The sequence below is a fragment of the Cherax quadricarinatus genome, chromosome 44, assembly GCF_038502225.1.
Source record: "Cherax quadricarinatus isolate ZL_2023a chromosome 44, ASM3850222v1, whole genome shotgun sequence".
Taxonomy (NCBI): domain Eukaryota; kingdom Metazoa; phylum Arthropoda; class Malacostraca; order Decapoda; family Parastacidae; genus Cherax; species Cherax quadricarinatus.
The window spans coordinates 26,355,610-26,367,298 of NC_091335.1; the positions used below are offsets into that span (position 1 = coordinate 26,355,610).

Consider the following 11,689-nt stretch of genomic DNA (forward strand, 5'->3'; position numbering starts at 1 on the left):
ACAACCCACATCACCCACACCCCACAATTTTTTTCTCGTTTTTAACTAATTTCATCAGAAAGTCACAACAACAACAACCCACAACTTATAATCACACCTTTGAATAACCTCAAAACACCATTTGAGTACTCCCAAATACACCACTGAATACTACTAAAACACCACTGAATACACTCAAAACACCACCAAAATCACCATAAACTAAGATCAACACCCCATCCCACAACACCCACAACCCACAACACCCACATCCCACATCACCAACAACCCACATTTTTTTCTCGTTTTAACTAATTTCATCAGAAAAAGGCACAACAACCCACAACTTATAATCACTTTTCAACAACTCTAGTTCGACAACAACACCCACATCCCACAACACCCACAACCCACAACACCCACACCCCACAATTTTTTCTCGTTTTAACTAATTTCATCAGAAAAAGGCACAACAACCCACAACCCACAATTTTTTCTCGTTTTAACTAATTTCATCAGAAAAAGTCACAAAAACAACCCACTTATATCATCTTTTTTGGTATCTCTAGTTCGACTGCATTACCCACATCCCTCATCACTTACCAATTTATTCACAATTTATTCGATACAAATTTTTCCCCTTCTTTTTACTGAATCTTAAATGTAATACACATTCCTCTTTACATTACTAAATTTCTAATAAAATCCTCTCCATACCCATCTCCTTGTATCCACTTAAATTGATATTATACTCACAACAACTAATCTCACTACCCAACTACTGCGACATGTTTCAACATCCTCCATTCTTTTCCAATATATCATAACTTTTCAATTCTATAATTTCTTTTTAAAATATTCACATATTACCTTTATTTTCAGTAAAATCTCCCCATATTTCATTAAATTTCTAATACAAAACTCCCCATACCCCTCTCCATCTCACCCACATTTCTTTACATCCACTCACCCATCTCCCAACACATCTCTTCTGAACACACACAAAAATCACATTTCACATCCACAAATGCATCTCATCACCCATCTCAAATCCACTAAAATCACTGTAACCAAGATATTCACAAAACTCTATGACCACATAACACACACACACACACACACACACCTCACTTTACTTTGAACACCTTCAAAACACTCTCATACATCATTTGAGACCAACTTTTTCTCAATATCTCTTAAGAAATATTCTCTCATCCACAACCTTTATCATCTCACTACAGAAGAACCCCAAGATTACTTCGAACACTCTCATAAATCATTTGAATACTCACATAAACACCTTTGAACATTTCCAAACAACTCTGAAGCACTTCCAAAATATCATTTTGAATACTCCCAAATAAGATTTATCATCTCTAATTTATTTACACTTACACATTTCATTAACTGAAATTACAACACATCCTCCATACTACTCCCTCAGTCTCCAGACTTTACGACATTATCACAAAAACTAACTCAGACACTTATGACATGAGACATTTTACCAAAACTAACACAAACACATATCTGTTATATCTCCAATATCTATGATCACCACAATCAAGACGTTTACCAAATTCTATAACCCCACCACTAAGATCACACATTTTTTTTGTACACATTCTCTTAAAACATCATCATAACGAAGATCACTAAAACTATCTATACTTTTACTAAGATCACATAACATTTTGTCTTCTCTAACTCACTCACCAATTTACATTCACACTTACACATTTCATTAACCGAAATTACATCTCATCCACCAAATTCCTCCCTCATTCTCCAGACTTTACAACATTAGCACAAAAAAAAAATTAACTCATACACTTATGACATGAGACATTACCATATTTAACACACTGACTAACTTTGAACCAACTCTGAACACCACTAATCATCTTCAAAAAAATACTCTGCACATCATTTGAACACCTTCAAAAAACACCATCAAACACCTCCGAATACTCCCAAAACACTACTGATTACTACCAAATCACCACTGAATACTACCAAATCACCGTCAAAATCACCAGAAACTAAGTTTAACATCACCATCTAACACCCTTTTTATAGAAATCCCCTCAAATCACTATAACCAAGAACTCCCTCCCCATTTGGCGCATAAAAAAAAGCATGAACACAAACCTAATACGCAAACACTTAGTACATGATCACCATCAACTGAAAACATATCTTGTACACACACTTAATCTAAGACAACCACCAACAACAATCACCCATGTTCACTTACCTCAAAAATCACTAATATCACAGAAAAAACTCATTTTTATAAACATTTCGCACAAAAAATCATATTTGACAATATCTAAGTGCACTCACCTCACTACCACCAACACACGATGTCACACCTCACAGGACCGACGAGCTCACCTCCAGTGACGTCACACTCCCATCTGTGTTACTTGGTGGTTGGTAACATCACACCCAACCCACCTTGTTTCAACCTGTTGTACCCTACATTATCTAAGAACACTATAACCAAGACGATTACCAGATTTTATGACCCCACCACTAATATCACAGAAAACACTCATTTTTATAATTGTTCACACAAAAATCATGACCACCAAATCCATATCATGTTTACCATCATCTATCATCACTCATCACCAAGATCACCAAAAATCTAAGATCATGCATCTCAAAACTACTATGATCACTGAAAACACTTATTTTTAAACATTCGCACAAAAAATGAGACATACACAAAAATACCACGACATTTCCACCAACATCTATAACATAACATGAGCACTATAACATATCACCATCACAAAAAAAAATAATACACAGACACCCACAACTTATACATTTCAATCACAAATTTAAGACATGAGACATATTCTACAAATCTAAATCATTAACCTCCAACTAAGACATACACATCTTAACTCAAACATACACCAAAACCTATACTTGACATATTGCGGTATGAATATTATTACCGCATTTATCATTTCTCACCTATGTTGCATATCACATTCCTCATCCACATCATCCCTGAAACATCCTTTCTTATTCATTCCGTATATCTCCTAGAGTTGTTTTAACCCCAACATCTCATCATGACATTAGGAGCCAGAGTGTAGTAGGTGGTGTTGGAGTGGTGATGGTTTCTCTGGCTCCTACGTCGTGATGGGTCGTCGGGGTTAAAACAACTCTAGGAGATATACGGAATGAATAAGAAAGGATGTTTCAGGGTTGATGTGGATGAGGAATGTGATATGCAACATAGGTGAGAAATGATAAATGCGGTAATAATATTCATACCGCAATATGTCAAGTATAGGTTTTGGTGTGTTTTAGTTAAGATGTGTATGTCTTAGTTGGAGGTTAATGACTTAGATTTGGTGAATATGTCTCATGTCTTAAATTTGTGATTGAAATGTATAAGTTGTGGGTGTCTGTGTATTATTTTTTTTTGTGATGGTGATATGTTATAGTGCTCATGTTATGTTATAGATGTTGGTGGAAGTGTCGTGGTATTTTTGTGTATGTCTTATTTTTTGTGCGAATGTTTAAAAATAAGTGTTTTCAGTGATCATAGTAGTTTTGAGATGCATGATCTTAGATTTTTGGTGATCTTGGTGATGAGTGTTGATAGATGATGGTAAACATGATATGGATTTGGTGGTCATGATTTTTGTGTGAATAATTATAAAAATGAGTGTTTTCTGTGATATTAGTGGTGGGGTCATAAAATCTGGTAATCGTCTTGGTTATAGTGTTCTTAGATAATGTAGGGTACAACAGGTTGAAACAAGGTGGGTTGGGTGTGATGTTACCAACCACCAAGTAACACAGATGTGAGTGTGACGTCACTGGAGGTGACCTCGCCGGTCCTGTGAGGTGTGACATCGTGTGTTGGTGGCAGTGAGGTGAGTGCGCTTAGATATTGTCAAATATGATTTTTTGTGCGAAATGTTTATAAAAATGAGTTTTTTCTGTGATATTAGTGATTTTTGAGGTAAGTGAACATGGGTGATTGTTGTTGGTGGTTGTCTTAGATTAAGTGTGTGTACAAGATATGTTTTCAGTTGATGGTGATCATGTACTAAGTGTTTGCGTATTAGGTTTGTGTTCATGCTTTTTTTTTATGCGCCAAATGGGGAGGGAGTTCTTGGTTATAGTGATTTGAGGGGATTTCTATAAAAAGGGTGTTAGATGGTGATGTTAAACTTAGTTTCTGGTGATTTTGACGGTGATTTGGTAGTATTCAGTGGTGATTTGGTAGTAATCAGTAGTGTTTTTTGGGAGTATTCGGAGGTGTTTGATGGTGTTTTTTGAAGGTGTTCAAATGATGTGCAGAGTATTTTTTTGAAGATGATTAGTGGTGTTCAGAGTTGGTTCAAAGTTAGTCAGTGTGTTAAATATGGTAATGTTTCATGTCATAAGTGTATGAGTTAATTTTTTTTTTGTGCTAATGTTGTAAAGTCTGGAGAATGAGGGAGGAATTTGGTGGATGAGATGTAATTTCGGTTAATGAAATGTGTAAGTGTGAATGTAAATTGGTGAGTGAGTTAGAGAAGACAAAATGTTATGTGATCTTAGTAAAAGTATAGATAGTTTTAGTGATCTTCGTTATGATGATGTTTTAAGAGAATGTGTACAAAAAAAATGTGTGATCTTAGTGGTGGGGTTATAGAATTTGGTAAACGTCTTGATTGTGGTGATCTTAGATATTGGAGATATAACAGATATGTGTTTGTGTTAGTTTTGGTAAAATGTCTCATGTCATAAGTGTCTGAGTTAGTTTTTGTGATAATGATGTAAAGTCTGGAGACTGAGGGAGTAGTATGGTGGATGTGTTGTAATTTCAGTTAATGAAATGTGTAAGTGTAAATAAATTAGAGATGATAAATCTTATTTGGGAGTATTCAAAATGATATTTTGGAAGTGCTTCAGTGTTGTTTGGAAATGTTCAAAGGTGTTTATGTGAGTATTTAAATGATTTATGAGAGTGTTCGAAGTAATCTTGGGGTTCTTCTGTAGTGAGATGATAAAGGTTGTGGATGAGAGAATATTTCTTAAGAGATATTGAGAAAAAGTTGGTCTCAAATGATGTATGAGAGTGTTTTGAAGGTGTTCAAAGTAAAGTGAGGTGTGTGTGTGTGTGTGTGTGTGTGTGTGTGTGTGTGTTATGTGGTCATAGAGTTTTGTGAATATCTTGGTTACAGTGATTTTAGTGGATTTGAGATGGGTGATGAGATGCATTTAAGATTTCGTTCGGATTTTTAACCCCGGAGGGTTAGCCACCCAGGATAACCCAAGAAAGTCAGTGCGTCATCGAGGACTGTCTAACTTATTTCCATTGGGGTCCTTAATCTTGTCCCCCAGGATGCGACCCACACCAGTCGACTACCACCCAGGTACCTATTTGCTGCTAGGTGAACAGGACAACAGGTGTAAGGAAACGTGTCGAATGTTTCCACCCGCCGGGAATCGAACCCGGGCCCTCCGTGTGTGAAGCGGGAGCTTTAGCCACCAGGCCACCGGGCCACTGGATGTGAAATGTGATTTTTGTGTGTGTTCAGAAGAGATTTGTTGGGAGATGGGTGAGTGGATATAAAAAAATGTGGGTGAGATGGAGAGGGGTATGGGGAGTTTTGTATTAGAAATTTAATGAAATATGGGGAGATTTTACTGAAAATAAAGGTAATATGTGAATATTTTAAAAAGAAATTATAGAATTGAAAAGTTACGATATATTGGAAAAGAATGGAGGATGTTGAAACATGTCGCAGTAGTTGGGTAGTGAGATTAGTTGTTGTGAGTATAATATCAATTTAAGTGGATACAAGGAGATGGGTATGGAGAGGATTTTATTAGAAATTTAGTAATGTAAAGAGGAATGTGTATTACATTTAAGATTCAGTAAAAAGAAGGGGAAAAATTTGTATCGAATAAATTGTGAATAAATTGGTAAGTGATGAGGGATGTGGGTAATGCAGTCGAACTAGAGATACCAAAAAAGATGATATAAGTGGGTTGTTTTTGTGACTTTTTCTGATGAAATTAGTTAAAACGAGAAAAAATTGTGGGTTGTGGGTTGTTGTGCCTTTTTCTGATGAAATTAGTTAAAACGAGAAAAAATTGTGGGGTGTGGGTGTTGTGGGTTGTGGGTGTTGTGGGATGTGGGTGTTGTTGTCGAACTAGAGTTGTTGAAAAGTGATTATAAGTTGTGGGTTGTTGTGCCTTTTTCTGATGAAATTAGTTAAAACGAGAAAAAATTGTGGGTTGTTGGTGATGTGGGTTGTGGGTGATGTGGGATGTGGGTGTTGTGGGTTGTGGGTGTTGTGGGATGTGGGTGTTGATCTTAGTTTATGGTGATTTTGGTGGTGTTTTGAGTGTATTCAGTGGTGTTTTAGTAGTATTCAGTGGTGTATTTGGGAGTACTCAAATGGTGTTTTGAGGTTATTCAAAGGTGTGATTATAAGTTGTGGGTTGTTGGTGTTGTGACTTTCTGATGAAATTAGTTAAAAACGAGAAAAAAGTTGAGGGGTGTGGCTGATGTGGGTTGTGTGTGTTGTGGGGTGTGGGTGATGTGGGTTGTGGGTGTTGTGGGGTGTGGGTGATGTGGGTTGTGGGTGTTGTGGGATGTGGGTGTTGTGGGTGTTGTTGTCGAACTAGAGATACCGAAAAAGATGTTATAAGTGGGTTGTTGTTGTGACTTTTTCTGATGAAATTAGTTAAAACGAGAAAAAATTGTGGGGTGTGGGTGTTGTGGGTTGTGGGTGTTGTGGGTGTTGTGGGTTGTGGGTGTTGTCGAACTAGAGATACCGAAAAAGTGGTTATAAGTTGTGGGATGTTGTTGTGACTTTTTCTGATGAAATTAGTTAAAACGAGAAAAAATTGTAGGGTGTGCGTGATGTGGGTTTTGGGTGATGTGGGATGTGGGATGTGGGTGTTGTGGGTGTTGTGGGTTGTGGGTGTTGATCTTAGTTTATGGTGATTTTGGTGGTGTTTTGAGTGTATTCAGTGGTGTTTTAGTAGTATTCAGTGGTGTATTTGGGAGTACTCAAATGGAGTTTAGAGGTTATTCAAAGGTGTTTTTGAAGGTGTTCAAATGATGTGCAAGAGTACTTATGAAGGTGTTCTGGGAGTATTCAGAGGTGATTTGGGGGTGTTCGAATGATGTTTTTGGAGTAATTAAAGGTAATTGATGGTGTTTTTTGGTGATGTTCAAAGTAAAGTGTTTGAGTTAGTTTTTGTGATAATGTTGTGAAGTCTGGAGACTGAGGGAGGAGTTTGGGGGGATGAGTTGTAATTTAATGAAATGTGTAAGTGCAGATAAATTAGAGCTGTCAAATCTTATTTGGGAGTATTCAAAATGATATTTTGGAAGTGTTTCAGTGTTGTTTGGAAATGTTCAAAGGTATTTTTGTGAGTATTCAAATGATTTATGAGAGTGTTTTGAAGGTGTTCAAAGTAAAGTGAGGTGTGTGTGCGTATTAACTTCGTAATATGTAAAATTGTGACTAGTGAATTTATCGAAAAGTGGTTATAAGTGTTGTGGTGACTTTCTGATGAAATTGTTAAAACGAGAAAAATTGGGGGTTATGAGTGAAAATTGTGAGGTGTTGGTTGGAGTGTGAGGGTTCGGGAGGGTGGGGAGGAGGAGAGAGAGAAGGTTACTTCGTGGGGAGTGACCTGAGATGAAATAGTTAAAACGAGAAAAATGTCTAGACTTGTGTTGTATTTTGTAAAGAAATTGTGGATTGTTGTGGGTATTAACGAAAAAAATGTGAAATTATTTGGATTAACCTGGGTTAAGAGTGAAAAATGTGTAGGGGGAAGTCGACAAGATTCAGCCTGTGTGTGTGGGGTCATCGCGTGACGTCACTGACATAGGGGGAAGTCGACAAGATTCAGCCTGTATGTGTGAGGTCATCACGTGACGACACTGACCGCCGAGTAAACACAGGTGGGGGTGACGTCACACTTGTTTAGACCTGTAGTAAGAGAGAGTACCATGCCCCATAGGAGGAGTTCATTTGAATGCTTGCCCTGAGAGGGGGAAATCCAAAAACTTGATCCGAGGAATTGGAGTCTTTGTATTATCGAGAAAAACTTGATCCGAGGAGATGGAGTCTTTGTATTATCGAGAAAAAACTTGATCCGAGGAGATGGAGACTTTGTATTATCGAGAAAAAAAATCGAAAAAAATTGGGGTGGGGGTGGAAGTGGGAGGGGGGAACCTCAAAAATTTGATCCGAGGAGATGGAGTCTATGTATTATCGATAAAAAACTTGATCCGAGGAATTGGAGACTTTGATTTCGAGAAAAATTTAATCAGAGGAATTGGAGTCTTTGTATTATCGAGAAAACCTTGATCCAAGGAGATGGAGGAGAAATTTTGGGGGTGGAAGGAGGGGTACCCAAAAACTTGATCCAAGGAGATGGAGTCTTTGTATTATTGAGAAAAAATTGGGATGGAGGGTGAAAGTGGGAGGGGGGAACCTCAAAAACTTGATCCGAGGAGATCATAAGAAAATGAAATTCGAAAAAAATTGGGATGGGGGTGAAATTGGGAGGGGGAACCTCAAAAATTTGATCCGAGGAGATGGAGATCATAAGAAAATGAAATTCAAAAAAAAATTGAAATCGGAAAAAAATTCGGGGCGCGGGGGCGATCAGGACGACGCTGCAGAAGGCGCAGCAGAAGGCGCGGTCGGGCGCGACGGCCGGGCGTGAGGGGCGCGGGCGGGTGCGAGGGCGCGGCGGGCAGGTCGGCGCGAGAGCGAGGGCGGGCGTGGGGGCGCGGGGGGGCGAGGGGTCGTGGGGGGGGGGGGTTGAGGGTGAGGTGGTCTCGAGGGCGAGGTCAAGGTCATTAGCATATAGGTGTGAAAAAGGTCATTAGCATATAGGTGTGAAAAGGAGACCGCTCTGTAGAAGGCCTTTCGGGAGGAAGCCACTCAGCGGCAGAGACCGCTCAGGAAAAGGAAGCCACTCTGCCGCATGGACTGCTCTGTAGAAATCATCACTACTGATATATATGTATATATATATGTATATATATATATATATATATATATATATATATATATATATATATTATATATATGTCGTGCCGAATAGGCAGAACTTGCCATCTTGGCTTAAATAGCAACGCTCATCTTGCCATACAGGACAAGCGAAAATTTGTGTATGCAATAATTTCGCCAAAATCATTCTGACGATAACGAAAAAAAATATATTTCAATGTGTTTGTTTAGTATTAAATTATTGTAAACAAATCTAAAATATATTTGGCTGGGTTAGGCTAAAATAAATTGTTCTTTTTATAATGAGGTTAGGCAAGTTTTCTGAGATTCTTTTAGAGCAAAATAAAATTTTTTTACATTAACATTAATGAAAAAAAATATAGTTTTAAATGTATAAGAGAAAATTTTAGAAAGGACTTAATTTTAAATGAGTTCTTGCTAATTGACCAGTTTTACATATTCGGCACGACATATACATATATATATGTATATGTATATATATATATATATATATATATATATATATATATATATATATATATATATATATATATATATATATATGTAGTAGGTTGGTAGACAGCAACCACCCAGGGAGGTACTACTGTCCTGCCAAGTGAGTGTAAAACGAAAGCCTGTAATTGTTTTACATGATGGTAGGATTGCTGGTGTCTTTTGTCTGTCTCATAAACCTGCAAGGTTTCAGGTACATCTTGCTACTTCTACTTACACTTAGGTCACACTACACATGCATGTACAAGCATATATATACACATCCCTCTGGGTTTTCTTCTATTTTCTTCCTAGTTCTTGTTCTTCTTTATTTCCTCTTATCTCTATGGGGAAGTGGAAAAGAATTCTTCCTCCGTAAGCCATGCGTGTTGTAAGAGGCGACTAAAATGCCAGGAGCAAGGGGTTAGTAACCCCTGCTCCTGTATAAATTACTAAATTTGAAAGGAGAAACTTTCGTTTTTTCTTTAGGGCCACCCTGCATTGGTGGGATACGGTTGGTACGTTGAAAAAAAGAAAGAATAATACATATATATTTTTTTCATTAATATTGATGTAAAAATTTTTAATTTTGCACCAAAAGAATCTTAGAAAACTTACCTAACCTTATTATAACAAGAACAATTTATTTTAGCCTAAAGCAACTAAATATATTTTCGATTTGTTTACAATAATTTAATACTAAACAAACACAGTGAAATATATTTTTTTCGTTAGGTTCAGAATGATTTTGGCGAAATTATTGCATACACAAATTTTCACTTGTCCTATATGGCAAGATGAACGTTGCTATTTAAGCCAAGATCGCAAGTTCTGCCTATTCGGCACGACATATATATATATATATATATATATATATATATATATATATATATATATATATATATATATATACATATACATATATATATATATATATATATATATATATATATATATATATATACATATACATATATATATATATATATATATATATATATATATATATATATATATATATATATATATATATATATGTCGTGCCGAATAGGCAGAACTTGCGATCTTGGCTTATATAGCAACTTTCACGGCGCGCATAATGGAGATAAAACACCTCAATTACTGGAAGCGCTTGAAGTTCCTGAACCTGTACTCTCTGGAACGCAGGCGGGAGAGATACATGATTATATACACCTGGAAAATCCTAGAGGGACTAGTACCGAACTTGCACACGAAAATCACTCACTACGAAAGTAAAAGACTCGGCAGACAATGCAACATCCCCCCCAATGAAAAGCAGGGGTGTCACTAGCACGTTAAGAGACCATACAATAAGTGTCAGGGGCCCGAGACTGTTCAACTGCCTCCCAGCATACATAAGGGGGATCACCAATAGACCCCTGGCAGTCTTCAAGCTGGCACTGGACAAGCTCCTAAAGTCGGTACCTGACCAGCCGGGCTGTGGCTCGTACGTTGGATTGCATGCATCCAGCAGTAACAGTCTGGTTGATCAGGCTCTGATCCACCAGGAGGCCTGGTCACAGACCGGGCCGCAGGGGCGTTGACCCCCGGAACTCTCTCCAGGTAAACTCCAGGTAAACACCATGCATCTCACAATTTTAATAAATTTAATAATTATAATAATAATAACTATAATAACAACACCAATAATAACAAAAAAAGTGGAGGTCGTACACTTGGTCCTCAGTATGAAGGTAGAGAGAAACTAATATTCAGTAAGATAAGTTTAACTTGTGTCACTGTCCCAGGTGCCCAGTGCGGCAGTGACTGGAGTCAACCTCACTGATGCTGCTACTCTCTAGGTAAGTTGGCTTCAGTTACCTGTCAAAGACACTTGTCGATAGACATCTCGCCTGTTTTGTGTCAAAGGAGATGTGTGTGTGCTCACCTAGTTGTGGTTGCGGGGGTCGATTCACAGCTCCTTGCCCCACATCTTTACCTGGTGTGTGTGTGTGTGTACTCACCTAGCTGTACTCACTTAGTTGAGACTGCAGGGGTCGCGTCCTAGCTCCTGGCCCCGCCTCTTCACTCGTCGCTACTAGGTCACTCTCCCTGAACTGTTAGCTTTATCATACCTCTGCTTAAAGCTATGTATGGATCCTGCCTCGACTACATCGCTTCCCAAACTATTCCACTTCCTGACTACTCTGGCTGAAGAAATACTTCCTAACATCCCTGTGATTCAT

The 11,689-nt window shown here is 37.8% G+C and overlaps 1 protein-coding gene across 1 annotated transcript in view; it reads left to right on the forward strand.

Moving 5' to 3' along the window:
• Positions 1–11,305, forward strand: part of LOC128697337 (autotransporter adhesin BpaC-like) — a 43,586-nt gene extending 32,281 nt beyond the window's left edge. The window contains exon 8 of the mRNA XM_070093852.1: positions 11,252–11,305. Within this exon, the coding sequence (XP_069949953.1) occupies positions 11,252–11,305 (54 nt within the window). The remainder of the gene's footprint in view (positions 1–11,251) is intronic.
• Positions 11,306–11,689: the final 384 nt, after the last annotated feature.